General features: G+C 40.4%; 1 protein-coding gene across 1 annotated transcript in view; it reads right to left on the reverse strand.

The window, feature by feature from the left end:
- Window positions 1–226: 226 nt before the first annotated feature.
- Window positions 227–20,425, reverse strand: part of tmem266 (transmembrane protein 266) — an 85,913-nt gene continuing 65,714 nt past the window's right edge. The window contains exons 6-11 of the mRNA XM_066701844.1: window positions 18,060–18,116; window positions 16,604–16,742; window positions 9,552–9,667; window positions 5,776–5,968; window positions 1,714–1,776; window positions 227–1,351 (exon numbers count right to left, since the gene is read on the reverse strand). Coding sequence (XP_066557941.1) covers window positions 690–1,351; window positions 1,714–1,776; window positions 5,776–5,968; window positions 9,552–9,667; window positions 16,604–16,742; window positions 18,060–18,116 — 1,230 coding nt within the window. The 3' untranslated portion in view covers window positions 227–689. The remainder of the gene's footprint in view (window positions 1,352–1,713; window positions 1,777–5,775; window positions 5,969–9,551; window positions 9,668–16,603; window positions 16,743–18,059; window positions 18,117–20,425) is intronic.

A 20,425-nucleotide genomic window follows, 5' to 3' on the forward strand; every position in this document is an offset into this window, starting at 1 on the left:
TTTGAATCCTCTTTAATTTAAATACAAATGTCATCATCTGTAATGTAGAAAGGTAAGAAATTTGCTGTGAATACAGCTCTTCCAATCAAATGTACCCTGCTGTAGCCTGACCAGAGAAGATTGTACATTTTGTTATTACACTATTTCATATAAATAAAGAACACCTTCCCCACCCCCCACTCGCACAAACCCCACCCCCAACCTCCCCCACCCACACCCCCGAGAAATAATATTTAAAAGCAGTTTTGTTATTAACAGTACAGTTAAATTAGCTTGTTCTGTAAAAGCATTAACATGGCCCCTTGCTGGTTTTATATATATTTTCTTTGTTTTTTTTTCATTTTTTTTTTCATTTTGGGACCGTTTCAAAATTCCTGATGATTGTTCAACGCTGGCTCATAACCCCTTCTCTTGCACTCTCTCTCCCGCTCCCCACCGCTCTTTTCTTGACAGATGTGTGGTCGGGACTCACAGCACACTGCCACAGTTAACAAAGTGCTTAAGGAAGGGAGGGAGGTGTGGCAGGGAGCTCGACAAGAAAGAGTTGATATGATGAGGCCACCAAAAATAATTTTGTTTTGTGTGTTGCGTTTTTTTTTTTCTTTCTTTTTTCTTGTATTTTGAGGCATGAGGAATTTGTCAGTGCTGGCTCAAAGAAAGGCTGCTCCTGCTCCTGTCTACCGCCCTCACTATGTGTCGGGCAGGCGGCTCAGAGGGGCATCGGCGGTATCCAGGAACCGGTACTTCTCCTCCAGGGAGGGTTCACTCCCCTGTAGGTGGATAAGAGGCTTAGTCTGGAATACGTTGAGGCTCTCCTGATTCTTCCTGTTGTAAATGTTGACTCTGTGCTCCAGCTCGGGGCTGGTTTTGGGGGAACCGGCGGGGCTGGGTAGTTTGAGGTTGACTGGGTCCAGGCCTTTCTGGGTCAGGCAGGAGTCCTCAGAGAGGGAGGAGAGGAGCTCCTGCACCACAGTGCTGGCGTCCCGCTGCCCCCCCGGCCCCAGCTGCTCCTGGTGGAGGGGCAGAGGCAGGGGGTGGTGGCGGTGCGAGTGACGCCGGCTCCCATTCCGCTCCAAGGGGCAGTAGTCGGAGGAGGCCTCGCGCGTGGTGCTACAGTCCGTGGAGGAGCCCACCGTAGGGCTGCTGGGGCTCAGGTTGCGGGTGGCCGAGCTGTCGCTGGAGCGGGACATGGAGGCCGAAGTGTCGCTCATGGAGCTGCTGGCGCGCTGCAGCCGGGTGGTGTTCTCCACCGTCAGCAGGTCGGAGGACACGTTGTTGGGGTTGTTGGGCAGGTGCACGTCGATGGCCGTCGTGGTGATGAGCCGCATGCCCCCTTCTGGGACGCCCACATCTGGAACGCAGAGAGAGCAGGGCAGGGGGATTAGCTTCACTTCCACACCAGAGCTACCTCTCTGAGAAAAACTGCAGCGCAAATACAACTCCTTCAAGTTAAAGAAATGAAAGTGTATTGTTATTTCCGTACTCAATGACTTTGACACAGGATTTGTTTAGATTTTGCAGCCCAGTCTGAAATCTTGACTTTTCTATGTAAGGGTGTATCATATAACATTGACCATAAACCCTGTTATTTTGTTTTTCAGATTTTAAAGGGCCATTAAATTAATTCTGACGATTAATGATATTCATCTGTACACAATGTAGCTCAGAGGCATTTTAGAACATCTCAATACTTTATGTTCAGGGCTTACTTACCACTGCTTGGCTCACTGTAATACTGGCTGATGTAGTTGTTCATATCATCACGTACAACAGGTTCTGAAACACAATGCAGAAGCGGATTAGGTGCAGCTGCAGACCACATTCATAACACAGAAACAATGTAATTAGTCACAGTTACAGATTGCATTTACTTGCATAAAGCTACTGAATAAATCACACACACATGCACACATATATAGTGCCTTTAATCAAATCTGGATAATTTAATATTTAGCAAAACAATTACATTAGCAACCACTAAATTATGGGCTCCTTCAGCAGTGGAGATTTTGCAGAAAGATTACATTTTCTTCAGAGTTGCGGCATCCCATGCAAAATTTAATTGTAGCCCTATAGTTGTACATTTTGTAACACTAAATCATTTGTACCTAACCTGTACTCAAAACACTGAGCAAAAATGTCAGCTTCAGTGGTAGCTTGTTTAGTTGGAAGATAAGCCCTGGGGCAGTTGGTGCACACTCCCCTGCACAGAGATGATATTGACAGAGGAAAAACACCCTTGACGTTGATGCTGATAGCTTGTGCTGCTCGGGCTCTGACATGCTTCTTTGTTGAACATCATATATCTTTCATTTTTCAACTGGAAATGGCCATGTAGACACATAATACAACCTATTAAACAATTTTTTGAGCTTTCACTACAGCAGCTGCAATAGCATATATATTTCATTCAGAAACTGAGAATTAGAATTATACATTACGAAAAACAATTCTTGTTTGTCAAAGGATGATTTAGTGAAATGTTTTCCTGCGAGTCAAGAGTCTGGACTAAAAGACAATGCTTAATGTTTGCGCAGGGATTTATTAAGGTGTCTGCTTGACTTGTCTGATTTCTCAGACGTCGAAACATACAGAAACTCGGAGGCGGGGGCTGAAGTACCCCGAGTGTGGTTTTCGTTCTCTCTTGGGATCGGAGGAGACTCTGGGTCATTTATTTTTCAGTTTAAAATATTCATAACAGACTGCCCCTGGAGAGAGAGCATCATACTCACTAGAAGACAAGCAAGACAATCACTCTGCAATTAATAACACACAAGCTTCAAAAACAAAAGAAAGATAAATGCGCTTTGCATCTTTCGCTATAACCATTCACTTATCATTGTCTGATGAATACCAAGTCCAAGTCATCTTAAAGTGAACACCTATAATATTTGGCTTTCTGTAAAGTGGTTTATAGGGGTATGTTGTTGTTCGAAGGTGCCTACATTTCATAGGAACTCATAAGGCTAAAATGGAACCACTTCTACAGCTATTTTTATAGCCGTTTTATATGGGATTTAATGGCAGACAGGTTTTAACAGGGGCACTAATAAATGTTAAACAGCCAGTGCCAAGTCATGTGATCTGAATGAAAGACCTGGCGGAGACTAAACATCTCAATTCACTATTACCTCAATTCAATAAGCCATTGCTCCTCAAATAACTTAAGCATGACTGCATGTACCCATAACCAGAGCACATTTAGAATCTTTTACCAAGTGAAAATTGACTTCAGCTGATTATAAATGTATTTAAATGAATGGGAAACAACCAAAGACTATACTTTGATATTATCTTGCAATAAGCCATTATACAAAGAATAGCTCTTGTACTTTATTTTTTTATTCACTGTAAATGTGTAGATGATGTTGTTACCCTTGTAATAATGTATGTATGCCGAACATTTGAATGTTAGTGATTCTAAAGGCATGTATGTCACTTTGGATAAAGGCATCTGCTAAATTACAGCTTCACTTCTAAGATTCTTCTGATGACTGAAATCATATATATATTTATTTTATTGCATGCTATTTAGATAGATATAAAACTACACAACAAATATAATTGTCATCCTAAACAAATGCTAGCACTGGCTAGCTTGCCTCCTGCCAGCCTGTGGAGCCATGCTTGGCTTCTTGAAAATCAGAGTGTGTTTCTCCATAATCTTGAAGTAATCCTTCCTGGGACCATGTTGAAAGAATAAGCAATTTAGGTGTTACTGTGCTGTGGTTATTGAAGGAGCCTGTAGTTTTCTTTTTCTTTTTTTTTTTAATTCATGGAATTGGAGATCTCCCACTGTGGGTATCCCATCAGTACAATGTGAGAGAGTTGCTGTTAAGACTTTTCTACTAACCTGTTGCCTTCTATTTACAAAACAACAGGAAGATTTTATTATGGGGAACAATACTCCCAAAATACTGTCAGATCCCCTGCTTCTTTAACCAAAGCAAGGAAACAGGCTTAAACAGGGATTTTAATAAGGATGAATAGTTCTTTGATGACTCTCCTTGGTTTACCCCAGCTAGAAAAACTGAATAAGCCTAGTGTACACATCCAACTCTTCTCTGCTATCCTGGCCTTAGTGACTACTGCATATCATTCACTTGGCAGATAGGACTCCATTTTAAGTGCTCTTTTTGATACCATAGGTTTTTTTTCCCCTCCATGAAGAAAAGCCATACTTGTCCCTGGGAGCCAGATTTCCCACAATCCCCTGGGGGGAAGGGTCTGTGGCTACAACCCTGCCTTTTCACAGCATATTGTGGCTTCCAGGTGAAAGGAACAGATGTTTTCTACAGACCACTCTCCCCACACAACACGGCCTCAATCCTCCGAGCACTCTGTACCTGAAATAGCTGCACTTCGGAGACGGCAATCCAACCTGACGTGGTAAAGGCAACATGCTTGTTTTTCAGCTATCGGAGGAACTTAAAAGCTTTTTTGGCCTCTATTGATCTTTAAATGCCTGCAGTCAGAGGTGTATTGTGTGCTAATGCCTCAGTTTTAAGAAGAGGCCTCAGAACTGCTCAGGGCTACTTTGGCAGATTAGGAGTACATCGCGCCAGCATCTCAGTTATCCGATGTTAAAACATTCTGCGTTTTTAAGTCATCTATAATGCATCTTGGACATGTCACCTGTGTCTCCTAAGATATATTATATATATATATATATATATATATATATATATATATATATATATATATATATATACACACATACAAGAAAGATACACAGATTTGAATAGACTTTAAAGAGAACTTTCCTCCAGTTGTGAAAAGCATTATGCCTTTCAATCAATCAGCAATACAAATTTCCTGTTTATACTGCAGGATCCTTCACAGACTTCAGTCCTTGGGAGGAAACTGATGAGGGACTGTTGTCATCCCTGCAGTACACTCATGCAATTCACTCCCAATCTCTAAGTGCAGTGTTATTAATTAGGAGGGACTTGTTCTCACCAGATTTTAAAGGGAGGCGGCAGGAAAGGATCATCAGACAGGATGTCCACTGAAATCAGTGTTAATAAATATTTAAGCAGAGCACTTCAGTTTACAGTGCCTAACACACAACATAGGTTTTGGCTCAAAGACATGAATAGGTCTTCTGTGGCATGTGGTTTGAAAGTGGATTAAAAGTCTAATGGATGCCTTTAGTACTGAAAACACTGCAAACTTCATCATGATTCATCGTGTGTAGGAGTTTGATTGTACACATTTTTGTGCCTACATATTTTTAAGCTTTGCAGTGTGCATTTGCACAAGTGCACAAACACCACACATGATTTTGCCCGGGTTGATTTGCATGAACTTTAAGAGCAGGAAAGGAAATAAGACTCTCAGTCACACAACAGTTCCAGCTATTTCAGTTTGATGTAAGTATGTAGCTATCAGCAGGGTCTGGATATTACAAGCTTAGTACCTGATTTTGACCAAATAAACAGACAGATAAGTTATAATAATTTTGAACCCATTTGCTTTCTGGCATCATGAGTCCAATTTCACAGCTCCAGTAGCTCATGAAAAACCCAAATCTCTCAAACTGAAAATGCCACTTAGAGAGCCTTTTTTCCTCATATCTGTTAAACGATTAAAAAAAAGGCAGAGAAGAGGAGAAGAAAGGTATGATCTGGCCATATATCAAGTGGACAAAGAAACTCACAACCTGCTAACTGAAGTAAAGCTGCTGTAAACATGGCCAGGGTGAAATAAACAGGAGCCTAATGACAGATACAGCTGCTAAATCAAATGAGGGGACTATGGAGGCAAGGGCCCAACCTGGCGGGGGCCGCGACTCCCTGATGTTCCCGTTGCCCTCGTCGTCAGACTCCCCAGTGGCTAGGCCGTCCACCACCTTGAACTTGGTGCTCTGCTTGCCCCACACGTGGTGGATCTGCATGGCTGCCTCCCTCTCGGCCGCCAGGTCCAGGTCCTGTTGTGCCAGGTGCGCCCGCAGCTGCCGGATCTCAAACTGCAAACACAGCAGCACAGACTCAATCACAACCAAACAGTAAGGGAGGTGTTGCATTCATCCCATACAGCCCAACAGGCCACTTCACAGCCAGATTTACAGCATTATAAAAACTGTTTTTTTTTTACTTTCTATGTTGTTGAAATGATTTTTGATCCCTGTGTTCGGCTGTTAATTTGGACTGATTCCGAATGTAGTCAGGAAATTAGGATTAGCTTCCTAACTGGGCAGAGACCCAATTGTTCTTTACAAAGTGACATACAGAATACTGAAGGATTTCATGTTGTGTACAGCAGCTGCTCCCACCCGCCGGTTCGGTTAAAAAGCTAATATTTTAGGAAGCAGTCCGTGAAATTTTGGGAACGGAAGTAGCTGGTCCTCAGTGGGAAAAATGTTGGGAACCACTGTTGTACAGCACTGTACCCTCAGTCAGTACACTAGTGAATTTGTGGTCCAGAGGGAAAAGTGCCCCCTACTGCTCCTCCACTGTTACTTCCAGTAGAAGCAAACTGATTTTCATTAATGATCTCCCATCCAAGTAGTGACCAGGCCTACCCCTGCTTCGCTTCAAGAGGGCCTGACTTAATCGGGTTTATTCTCACCCAATCCCCTCTATGCTGGTGACGGTGTGCTCCAGTGGGCTGGTCAGCTCAGAGGCCGCTGACACGCAACACAAGCAATCGATTTTATCCCTGCTTCCCCTCTGCCCTTGTTAGCTAATAATGACTTGAGTGTGGCAGTCAAATCACTGCCAGAATTGTTTTAACAATACAGCCAGAATTCAATAATTGTTCGCTATTTAGGGTGACAACAATTTGCATGACTTACAGTTATTGGCGTCTTTAAATATTGATTTGAGGGCCGTTGAACGTTGGTGACCAATGTAATCGTAGGGCTTGGCTAACTGGAAACTCAATAAAATGTGCACGTGCGCAGTGGACTGTGTCCAGGCACTGACTCCTTACCTCTGTTTATATTCGAGGCAAATATACTTTTCACACGGTGGGGGGACCTTTCTCACACTGGCTCACATAATGGGCAGCTCCACTTAATAAAACTGATTAAATTAAACACTTTAGCACTAAAACAGAGGCAGTTATGAAAATAAGCCAACTCTCTCTCCCTCTCAGCTGAATTATAGGAGATGATTGTTTATTAAGCCAAATTGTAAAAAAACTATAAATTCAATAGGCTACATAAACATTATTCCTTAGCCCTACCACTAAACATACATGTTCTGATCATTGTGTTTTTTCTTTTACCTATACAATGTTAAAACAAACTATTTTAGATTTGGATGCTGCGCAAAATGTCAAATGCTTATTAAATTAATTGGTGCATAATTGATATTTATCATAGGAGAATTGCATACACCAGAAATAATTCAAAATATTTTGAGGTGAATCTGTCATTTTAGAAAATAAAAGGTAAAGCCACGTCTGTCTCTTTGCAATTGAATATCGAGATTCCTTCAGGCTGTGCTGATACTGAAGCAGCAGCATCCATCCATCCATCCATCCACCCAACTTCGAAACCGCTTATACGGGTGAGGGTCACGGGGAAGCCAGAGCCGATTGAAGCAGCAGCAATCAAAGTTGAATCTACAATGTAGATCCAGGGGAGTAATGTAGTTTTGCTGCCCTCTGCTGGCACAAAGTTAAACCTACTGTGTGATTTTTTTGTAGCACATAAATATCCTTACTGCAATGCAACTGCAGTGTGAGCTGCAAAAAACAAGTTCACATGGGAATAGCAGAATGTAATGTGATATTATGTGATGATGGCGAGGGGCTGTGCATCAACCAATACCATAACACCATGTCAAAAAGATAGGAGTGAACAGCTCCTGTGTTTTCTGAAAACATTTGCTAATAGCATGTATCTTCTCTTTGCAACTCATCAGATGGGCTTTGACACATTCAAAGGAGTGTGTGCTTTAGGCACAGCACCACCACAGCTGACATTAGCAACAATTCACAGTGAACAAAGTGGATTTTGAACCATTCAAGGAGAGGTTAAGCAGCAGGAGCATCGTATACATTCAGTATTTATGGACTAAATATACGCAGCTTTCCCCTTACCTATGCACACTGAATTCAAAATATGAAGGGGGTATTTGTAACACCCTTAAACTAAAAAGTATTAAAGGAAAACTGAAGGGGAAACTTCCCACAAGGCCTTTACTATGTGCTTTTGTCAAATTATTATATTTCTTAGTGGACGCCCTTATTGAGGGCAACTTACAATTGTTAAAATATATCATTTTTTCATACTGCTGGGTTTTTACTGGAGCATGCTACATAAAGTCCCTTTTTCAAGGGTACAACAGCAGTGACCCAGGTGGATCTTCAGGTCAGGAGTCCAGAGCCCAGACCACTACACCACACTGCTCACCTGCTTTACCAGACCATTGAGTACATTACTTTTGAAATAATACATCCTCCTGTGTGTGTGATTCGAACCCCTCCTGCTGTATGCTGCTCAGTGTGCCACAGCCTCACTGGGGGGGTATGATGCAGACGGTATTTCCACAAACAAGCCCCCTGCACACCCTGCCGGGCGCTAATGAAGAACGAGATACCACCCGCGCTGCCTTATTAGTACACTGTCATTTTTCATTAGAGGGCCATGCTATCGGTATTGAGATGCTACATCTCAGGTACTGAGGCCACCACCATACGCTGTTCACTGCATGCCTTGCATGAAAATACAACAGGAGCGTGAATCTGCAAATTATTTATATGGTTTGACCTCTTCAAAAGACATACAAGTAGTTATTGCTTCAGTTGGGCAAAGGGAAACAGAAGAGGCATTAAATAATACTCCACAATGCTTAGCACTGTGGTGAAATATACGTGGTCTGTGATATTAGGAGAAAACATTACCATAGCTAGGTGGTTGAAATGCAGTACAGATATATAGAAGGAAAGTGAGGACTGGCTAACTCTTCAGGGGTATTTGTTCCTAAAGTAAATGGCATCAGAGGCTTCATATTCTGACAAAAAAAAAAAAAAAAAAAAAAAAAAAAAAAAGTTTTAATGAAAACAAGAAAGCTTAATCCAATCCAATACTTTTTTTCTTCTTGGACTACAAAGGCAAGTATAGTCAAGTGTGGGTTAAGTGTGAGGTGTGAGGGGATGGTATATAAGTGATTTAGGAGTACAAAAAAACGGTATAACCAAAGACAAAATAAAGACACTGACATCTACCTCAAAAATGTACAGCGTTAAATGACTGCAGGAAACAGAAGGTCACAATACTGACATCAGTATGCTCGTTAAGAGAAAGGGTATTCGGCCAATATCTGAGGTGTTTTTATGCCACTGTCAGCTGTCCTTTGAAGCCAGGAGACAGGGTGGACACAGGAGACGTTGTTCTGTGTCGTAGCAGTGTGGGGCATTGTGTGATATTTTGACTCTCCTGAGAGGCCCTCAACCTCTGGCCTGGCTGTGGCCTACAATTATTTTGGGGAGCACCATCATGAGTTTCACCCCCCCATGAAAAACAGCTGCCCCCCACCCCCCAGCGACTCTTGTGGCGCCACCACTCCAGGTGTCCAGACGCCTTCCCTCCAGTCACTCACCGCCTGCTCCTGACAGATCTGCGTGAGCCTCTCCAGCTGCTCCTCTCGCATGGCCTTGCCCTTCTCATACTGCTGGATCACCATCTCCATCTCAACTTTCACCTGCAGGACGTAGGCTGCAACGACAACAACGACACACAGCACCTCAGTCCAGCTGCCCTGTCCCACACCTTGTTCAAAGGTCCAGGATCAAAACCCCACAAACCCTCTCATTACACAGCCCAATGCCCTCACCTCTACGCAATAGCGCACACAACCACCTGCTTGTATTCAAAATCACTTGACAAATCACGTTCAGTCATGCTCGTTGCTTGGAGTTAGGAGGCCGAGAGGCATGTTGACTGTGATATGTTCTCCACTCCATTCTGCGTGCCCTCAACTCATCTTTCATAATCACAAGGGGAAAGCTGAAGGTGTCCCTGCTCTGTGACACATCAGACAGTGTGCCACAGGAGCGCTCTTCCATCTCAGCGCTCCTGTCACTCCTGACGTCTTAATTAGCAGGCAAGAGCAACATTTCCTCCGGCTTATTGTTCATGCTATGTATTGTATTCCCCATGGAATTACGCTGATTGCAAATATCAGAAGACAACTTTGAAAGCTGATGCTGTTTAACTCTCGGGTAATTGTTCCTCAAACCTTTGCAGATTCGCTTTTTCCTCCATATCCTTCGTCTGATGAGGGATGGGGTTCGGAGGCTGTGGTGGAGGCTTATGCCAGGTGGCACGGTTTTAATTTTAGAATCTGGTCTTTATCCACTGACAGCAACAGCAGATAGAGCTACACCGGTCTATAGCGTAGGATTAGTTAAACTGGTGACCATGCTTTCATTGCAGGCCAACACTCCTCAATAATAAGAACAATCTTAGAGTCATTCCAGACACATTAGCATCCGCAATACATGTAGTGCACTTTGTTTTATGAGTTACTACAAGATTACAGTTTCTCAATCCAAATTAGAACACCTCCGGGATGAACTGGAACTGGAAAGGCAAATCAGAGACCCACAGAGACCAACTTCTCATTATAGTGTGGATATCAATTACACTGGGTTTCTGTAAATGTCTTAGTTGGGTATTTTAACAAAACCATAAAATTACCTCAGATTTTCTGAGTCAGAATGATGTCTTTAATAATAGACAGGTTTGAGGACCAGGTTACGCGTGATTTTCAGACTGTGTATTTGCATTTCTCTACATTCATATTCTGGCTCAGCATTAAAGCACTTACGTTACTTTACTTAATGAGTTTGATTGGTGGAGAATAAGTGTTCTGCCCTGAGCTAAGCATCTAATGTCACATGTGTAGACTGCAATCTCATACAACATTAGAAATTGCTTTATGTGACCTATTTACACAGCCAACATCCCAGGTGACCTTAAAAAATGTTATTCAACTCACCACAGTTTTCTATTTATATTTTGTCATTAATTGGGCATGTTGTGTTCTGATAATACTCTTAGTGGTTAATATTAAACCTATTTTATTTTACTGTATTTGATTACCTCCCGACAAAAAAAAAAAAAAGTGACACCACATTTGTTTTTTCTCTTGTGACCACGATGCATTAACATCAGCGATGGGTGACTTCAAGTCAAAATGAGAGACAAAAACATCTCAGCTACACATGCTTTAAGCACGTTTCATGCTTTAAAAGACAAAGGCAAAAACCCGAATTCCACAGCAGATTAGTATGTCATGGGGATCGTGTGCTTTGATTTAACTTCCAAAACCATCCAAAAACTACTAATATGTATATTTTTTTTAAAGCAAAGGTTTACTACAGTCGCAGCAGGGTTGAGAGACTGTGGGAACACAAGGTGACGATGTTGGTACCTTCTATTTATACAGCTTGTCAGAAGCACATGTGTGTATGTGTGTTGGGGGCGGGGGGCGCTGCGGCGCATTCAGAGCACGAGGGGGCACAATGGAGGATAATTTTAGGCCCAATCTGCGCATCGTAATTACAAGAATGGCAACTGCATTTGTCAATGTCAACTTAAGTAGCTGTGGGATGCATTTTTATCCACACTTCAACAGTGCTGACAGCTGCTGGCATGGCCCAGCTAGACTTGTAATTCACACCATGGCTGATTTCAGAGCCTTTCATCTAGATGAGTAACAACACTTTATTTTCCCCTGACAGCTGAAGCCAGCATTAAATCTAAAGGTTTTTCAGAGCAGCAAGTCACACACAAGACCCTACCTCTTAGCACTGGGATTCCCTGTATCGCCCTAAGCCACAGTGCAGAGACAGAATATACACAGTTGCACCCACTTCTCTCCACTACAAGATCTCTTATATGTTCCCATAATGCTCACTGTGCTTTCTCCAAGCACAGAGTGTAGAAATCACAGGAGATGCTGAAAGAACTGACCTGACTAACAAGACTGCTTTACATACATGCCAGCGTTCAAACACTCCCTTAGTGTTTTTGACTATGGGGGAAAAAAAAAACTCCAAAAAGACACAAGAGCTCATTGTTCATAGATCAAAAATAAGCCATTCCTGCAAATAAACTTTCCAATTTAGCATCATGTATGTACCAATAAACCTTTGTATAACTAAGTGCACAAACAGTATCTTTCACATACTGGCTTAGACTGCCTAATGTTTGGGGAATAAAGTGACTCTAATGGATTCATTCTTATGTTCCTGCTTGTTGTTCTGTTTAACCATTTATTCCTTTTGCAGTTTGCTTTGGACATATCATAACTACAAAGCAGATGTACCGTAGCAGCTCTGATATCATTCCTACAGACTGAACAACATCAGGCAGTTTTAGGAAGAAAGGGTTGTTTGGTTGTAGTGCTGTGGAAGTAGGGATTCCATTTAGTGCATGCGTTTTTAATGTTGAAATGCTATTCAAGGTTTTGCACATCGACTGTAATAGCTTATCACTGTAGGGAAATGTATCTGTGTGTCAGGTTCGGGTGAATCAGCAGGAATACTGTGGCACAGCACAATGATGTAACTTAGAGGAAGCGTGAACCGCAACTGCATGAAAATATCACATGCTCAAGTGACAAGCCGATCTGACGGTGTGTCTGCAAAACAGGAGCGAGGTCTCTGAGGTGTGTGTGTGTGTGTGTGTGTGTATGTGTGTGTGGGTGTGTGTGTGTATGTGTGGGGTGGGGGTTGTCCAAAAGAATTACACAACTTTGACACATACAGAGCAGTTCCCCAAGCCCCTTATGACTTTGTAATTGAAATTGGTTCTAGGGCGTTGATTGTATCGGCTTGTTTTGCTTTTTTTTGCTGAGTGTTGTTTCCAAATGGCAAATTCCACCATTTCAGCACTTCCAATTACTCAGACATATTAAAACCAACAGGCAAAGGACTACTACACACGGCAGAGTGGGAGGCACTTAAGGAGCATGTTTCCAGAGACTCAAGAGAAAGATGCAAAGCTGAGAGGCACATCGTAGCACGCATGGTGACAAATATGGTTAATTTCAACAGTTAAATTATTATTTTCTAAACACAGACAAAGGGCACAGACATGTTTCATACGGAAATCAAATGCTTTTTAATTTTCTACCAATATGTATTTGTTTTTCGTCTTTTTAAAAAGGGTTTATACATTTAAAATTATGTTAGTTTTAGGAATATGTCCCAACTACTGGTTAATGCTAGTACAAAACCAGCTTCCTCTGGCCTGTTGTGATTGTACATAAGGTTTATTATGCATAAACAGCTTTTGAAACAACTATTTTTATTAAAAAAATGGGTGGTGTGTTACTCCTAAAATCTAGTTTATTTAACTAGGGATGTGACGAATCTGACAGAACGCATCCGTTGAATGCGGATTTTAAAACATTAAATCCGTCTAATGTGGATGCCAATGTGGATGTAGCGTAATTAGCTGTAGGTTGAGGGGCAGTTTGTATTTGCCAGTATTACTGTAAAATCATTTTTCTACAGTTTTTATTGTTTTATTAAATATTTAACATATTCTATTTAAATGCTGTAAATGTGAAATAGAGCTGAAAAAACATCAGCTCATATTCTTACAATTTAATGTAATGGAGTACTTGTATTACTATTATTTCACTTCAAATGAACAATTGCATGAGCCTTCAGGCATTTTGAATTACCTGTTCAGATGCAAAAGTTCAACATGGTTTCTTGAGTTCTTAACATGTATCTAATACTACTATTACTAGTCACTTTACTATTTACATGTAGTTTAGGCTAATAGTTGTACATTACATTTCAAAAACACAAGCAGCTCTGTTTTATTAGGCAGTAGCTGCTGTGATGAGCATCACAGTTGACATGCAGGGGTTTAACTGTGAAGTGATGATGCGCGGGCATGTTTGGCATCAGTTATGTGGTCAAGAAAATAACCATCCAAAGAAGGACAAGGTCAAACCCAAGTACTCGAGTAAATGATGTAATAATTAGGAGAAACAAAAAAGCACGCACATTCCAAATATAAACAGTATTAATCTTCTATATCCATAAATGACAGCATTATAGAAGTGTAAGATTTTAAGGTAAAGTAAGTTGCCAATGGAGGTTTCAATGTTAGCAATGTTGTATTTTATGTTAATAACAATGTGCAAAGATTTTTTTTTCTATTATCATTATGCTTTCTATCTTGTGGGTCTCAGATACTTTACATCGTGTTGTAATCCTATCTTTAAAAAACTAGTGCAGAGTATTAAAGCCGCAAGACGCAGCTACCGGTTTAATTTGAACACGTTGTCATATGACAGCTATGGATTCCATGATGGACGTGTTTAACTTTAAGTGTTATTATCACACGTGTAAACCAGCCTTTCTGGCATCTTCCTGCAAAACCCGCCCGAGAGCTGCACTAAAGCTAATGTGTGAATGAATGAGGTTAAAACACAACATGTCAACCCAACCACACTGAAAATGCATTCACTTCGTAGGGTGGTGCAGAAAGATGCACTACGGCCTATCTTGCGGACAGGTAGTTGATACTGGTTCATTTTCCACAACAACAGGCTTTCCTTTCATTGAATTATAGTTTCACCAAAATATGTAGTCACCTCCAGTGCTGTAGAATAAAAAGGAGTGGGTGCTCCACGCAGTTTTTATATGAATTGTTATGTTAATAAGTGGGCTTTTACTTATTCTCATCATATTATTTCATACAAATACACCGCGCTTGGAAATGTTTTAAATACATTTATTAATAATTTGAAATATTTACAATTGAGAATGGGGTTGAAAGAGTGGTGCCGCTGCGCCCGGCTCCACTTCACCCCTGTGTCAGAGGAGGAGTTCCGCCTTAACGGATTGGTGCTCTGGTGTGCTCAAACAGCATTACAGCCCTATATGTAACAATCACATCATCCCTTCTCTCTGTAAAACAACATCTGGACCGTACTGAGTGAATGAGCGGACTGAATTCATGCATGTGTGTGTTGCAATGCTAGATACAAATATTTTGCTGCAAATTCGAATTCGTTTGGTTTAGTATTCGACGGAGTTAAACATGTGCTAAACATGTGCGAAGTTCGACATCTGAGAATGCGGATTCGAACTTCGTCACAACCCTATATTTAACTAACATTGTTGATTGTTAACACCAGGCCTTAAGAAAAATATCGTAGCTTTATGTTTTATGGGTTTACCTCCAATTCTTTTCCCCTCTTTACTGTAGGACTGGTAAATGCAAACTGGCCTAGCATATTGGTACATGTGTTTATTGGAAATATCACGGCAGTATATCTGTGATTAATAGCTATGGAAATGGTAGGCATCCAATCGAAACTAGCCCCAGTTCCATTGGTTTCTCTATAGTTATAAAGTACCAAAACAGAGGCTTAAAATGCTAATCACAAAAAGGTCAATAAAGACTAAATAAAAGCTTACTGACGGTTCACCATGCATGAACTTCCAAATCCTGAACAATGCAGATGGTATGTACAGAGGGAACAGCGCAGGGTGACCGAGTTCTAGAAATCGATGATGCATATGTTTAGCATAACTAAGAATGCCGAGTTTATTAATTATGGACATTAGCCATTACTCTTTGGGTTTGGAAAATAAAATCAATAGGTGTTTAACTGGCTTGCCCTCTTAAAGGTTGCTGGCAATTTACCATGAAGATCAGTCAATAAGGAAACCATAATGAGTAATAAATAAATCATATAATAATGGGAAAATTACTATCATGTTGTCACCACAAGGTTGATTTGTCAATACTGTAGGAGTGACTACATGATGTTATCATTGAGTTAGACTGTGAGACACATTTTCCTTATTTAACTTTCATGAAGGTCAAAATGATATGCAGTACATATGTATCTGTGTATATATATACAGCTCTGGAAAAAAATTTAGACCACTGCAAAATGATTAGTTTCTCTGGTTTTACTATGTATAGGTATGTGTTTGGGTAAAATTTACATTTTTGTTTTATTCTATAAACTACTGATAACATTTCTCCCAAATTCCAAATACAAATATGAATGGAATGGAATGGCTGCCATACATGTAGAGATGCTGATTTATGAGACATCTGCAGTGGTCTCTTATTTTTTCCAGAGCATATATATATATATACAGTATGCAACTATGCAACAATGAAAAATACCTCTGACAGCTCAATGCCCTGGTTTGTTACTCTATTTACATGTACAAAGTACAATTGGTTGTAATTCAAAATTAATTCACATCTGTAGGATAACCATAATCTAGCTTCTAGAGAATAATAAAAAGCATTTTAAAGTTACCTCATAATTCGGTTTCAGTGCATTAGAGAAGTGTTTTTCAAACTGCAGTAGCTATACACAATTATGCAAAGTTGCCATTCCCAGTATAGACATTCAGTCTCTTGTAAAATACATTATATACTTACACATCTTGCAGCGCTGGCAATTTGTTCATTGTAATTGCACAGATCAGGATGTTTGCACCTATGTTCAGCTCCAGAGACTGAGACCAGCCTTTGACAGGAAGGTGCGGAGGGCAGTTTGGAAGTCAGTGGATGTCTCTACAGCCTTCCTGTCCACTGTGTCATTCTGGAGATGGGGGGTGACGAGGGTGGGACAAATCACAGGGTTCAACTCACCGTCAATGATTCTCTTGACTCTCCATATACGCAGCGTAATTATGAGACTGATGGCGTCCCACGGACTGCTGGGTCCATTGGCTACTGTTGAGGCCACCATTGGGGCCAGAGAGAGGACAATTACAGCACCATCAAAGACCTGGGGATGAAACACAGAACAAGACATGTTTACTGCACACATTCTCTGTCTTTAAACCCAGGATCAGTCCTAGCTCCCTGTTGGCAGTTGTTAGAGAGGATCTCCTTACAAGAGTTGGCAAATTACTAATTTCCACATTGAAATAAATTACTGTAAATGTTCTCCTCAATTTTCAAACTCTCTTGAACGTCCTTTTACCTTGGATGTGTCCCTGGTGGGTGTAAGAGCTCTTGGGTGAAGTTGCTTCAATAGACATTTATTTGTTTAACCTGGTGGCTTATTTCCAAATTGACAATCACTTGCATAGGAATAATGTCTCTTTGTCCTTAGACATTGGCATTTGTAATGATGTAAAAGTATCAAGCACATCACAGGAAAAAAGGTTCCAGTGAAAGTCAGTCCTTTGAAACCGATCTGTACGCATTTGTCCTCTCCATTCCATATTTCAAAATTATAATTCAATCATTAAAAGAAAAAATTTAATCTCAGAAAGAACCCTCTAAAACCTATAGATAAGCTGCAGGAAGGTTCTGCCATCTGTGTTATAGCCTGTGTTATAAGCAGTCACACACACATCATTAGAAACAGATGTGTGTTCCCTGAACCGTCCCTGTGTCTAAAACTCCTCAAGTGCCTTGATAAAACCATTTAAAGCAGGGAGTTTGAACTGCTGCCCTGGAGGGCCTTCGTTTTTTGTTCCAGCCCATCTTTCAGCTCCTTAATCAAAAGACTAATTGGATGGATATAACACATCTCTCCAGAATCCAAAATGTTGTGCGAGTCCCACAACTTGAGTAGTCAACAAATTGGAAGTTATTGACCGCAGAAAAAAATAATGAAATGTGAAAATCTTAAACAAGCCTAAACTGAGAAAATCATGCCATTCATTGAGATAAAAGAGAACTCCTGCTGGAAGAAAAAGCACGAGACACTGGGGCCCTCCAGGACCTTAATTTGACACCTTTGCTTCGGAGCTACCGGTTTCTAGAGCAAAGAAACACAAATATGACCAGGGGAAATGCCCGAGATGTCTCTGAGGTATTGAGGGACGGGTAAAATATAGCAAAGTGTTTACCTACTAGTAACAAGCACGCACCCTGGCCCTTGTCAAACTCTGCTCCAGCTGCACAAAGTTAATTTCAAGCTCTGGTTCACAAATTGAAAGCGAGACGCGCCAAGCAAAGACGTGGAAACCTGTGCTGCTGTGAAATTCAATGACCTAGCAAGCAGATTCCCATTATCCATCTAGCTTTATACCATACTCTCCCCCCTACACTTACACCAAACACTGTCTAATTAATCGCAAAAGGGACTTACCTCAACTTTGTTCTCTATGTAATCCCAGATACCCAGGACCACGATCCTAAAGACAGTCTGAAAAAGAAAGAAAAAGAAAGGATGGTATAAAAAAAGGTGGTTATGATTATTGAATTTGGATTCAACAGATGCAAACTAAATCATTTTTACTTGCTCACTGCTTGTCTTTATTTCCCTCTGACTTGTGTTAAGTAAAAGTATACCCAAGAATATAATTTGGTGTGTATCCAACCAGCTGCAACATCTCGGAAGAAGGTGCAAAGTATGTCTTTGAACAATGACTCACTGTGTTGTTACCCTAAGCAAGTGACTTATTCTCCTAGTAAGTGAGAAATTGTTCTGGTGTGAGTGACTCTGTAGCAGCAGTTTCTGAGGAATTATCTGAGGAATTTTCTGAGGAAGTCACCTTGGGATAAAGTGTCTTCTTAAAAAAAATATTTTGAATGGTGTTTGGTTACTGTAAAAATAAAGAACATTTTGAGAATCATTCATACCACTCAAACATGCTTTTGTTTTTAAATGGTTTAGGCAGTTATTTTCTTTTCTTTATGTTTTTAATCTCAGTGCTCTTAAAAAAAAATATATATATACATTTTCAATAGCTCCAAAAGCACTGAAAGGGGTTTGCAATGTATAAAACTCTAGTAATATTAAAGTTCCTACAGCTAACAATCTCCTAATTTCTTCTTTGGAGTAAATCATTAGTCACAGACACTTATACCTAAACAACCACTGCTGCTACACAGTCAATTACAATAGGACCCCACTATTCATCTAATCTAAAGGATGGAGCGAGAGGAGGTTCAGTAAATCAATCAGGGTAACTCTCAGTGGTTACAGTTAATGGGAACCTCCTGGTAACAAGCTCCTGTCCTTTTTCTTTAACTAGTTTCAAAAGCACAGCATTCGGGTTGAGCTGACCACCAAGGAGCCTGTGCTTATGAGCTGATAACTAGTCCTGGACTATATACAGTAGTCTTGACAGGAGGGTAATTGACAGGAACAAAGCAGAAAGCAATCTGATCTTGATATAGTGTTAGAATACGGAACCCACGCAAACATGGCATCATCTACATTTCAATATTTAGGCCATTCATTTGCAGTAATATTTGTTATTCAGTCCCACCCCCCACCTCCCACACCAACACCACCTCCTTGCAAAAACCCTTTCCTAATTCATCAAAGAAATTAGATACAAATGTATCAATTCCACAGTGGCAGGCAAGCATCCAAACAATTATCACCAATAAGGCAATCTGCTGACTCTAAGAAAACCCCGGCTCCCAGTTTGGTCATACAATTCTGCCCCTCTCTCTCTCTGAAATTAATTATTCTATTTCTGTGTGTTTGCTTATTTATTTATTTATTTATTTATTTTTGCTTTGCTGTTTTTTTGTGTTGCAATTGGTTTTTGTTCCAGTATTGAGTTGTCTTGGGACAAAGGCTGCCCTGCTGTCTAATTTGAATCAAAACAGCACGAGCACAGCTACCGTGGAAGGACAAGATTGTGTTTACATTGATTTATACCCCTGTGGATGTGGGTTGTGGGATCATCATCATACAAATGCAGTTTACACACCTTTTGTCAGGAATAGGAAAATGTAATAATTGTGTCAAATCATTCCGAGTGAAACCAAATATCTGGTGAAAGAATCCCATATTTATCTCTAGTATTATCTAGTATTAAAAACACAAATTTCATTATTAATCATAGCACACACCTATAAATGGATGAGTTTGTTTTTATGGTACAAAAAAAGAGTTCCACAATTCATTTAATTCTTGTATGCCTTCTGATACAGTTGACTGATAAATCTTGACAGTTTTGTGATTGTGGTGAAGTGAAAACAGTCCATAATCAGATTATGCTTAGTTTATCCAATGGATTCTTTTTTGTAACCTTTGTAAATAGGCAATAGCTAATTCCATAGTCAGAGCTGGGACAGATATCTACAGTAAGCCCAACATGCAACAATACATAAATATAGCACAAGTGGCCTTCATCATATCAGCTTATCATATCCTTCATACATATTGACACAATTCTTTGAAATGGGCAGGGACAGAGTGACGACATTAAGTATCAAAACCTTTTCTACTACATTACAACAGGAATGTATGATGTATGATAATGTAGTTTTTATTTTGTTTATTTATTTCTAATGGCTACAATCATTGCTCTAGAGAGCCAAGTAGGTCAGTTATTTTATATCTACAGTTTTATAACCTGAAATTGAAACTGGAAAATTAGGAAGCAGTTTAAAGTCTAATTCTGTACAATATAAAGGAAAACCGTTTAACTGAATAACCTTATGCACATGGACCTTAACCCATGTAAAATCTTGACCTGATGCTGAGTCTGCAGA

The sequence above is a fragment of the Amia ocellicauda genome, chromosome 4 (genome assembly GCF_036373705.1).
Source record: "Amia ocellicauda isolate fAmiCal2 chromosome 4, fAmiCal2.hap1, whole genome shotgun sequence".
Classification (NCBI taxonomy): Eukaryota; Metazoa; Chordata; class Actinopteri; order Amiiformes; family Amiidae; genus Amia; species Amia ocellicauda.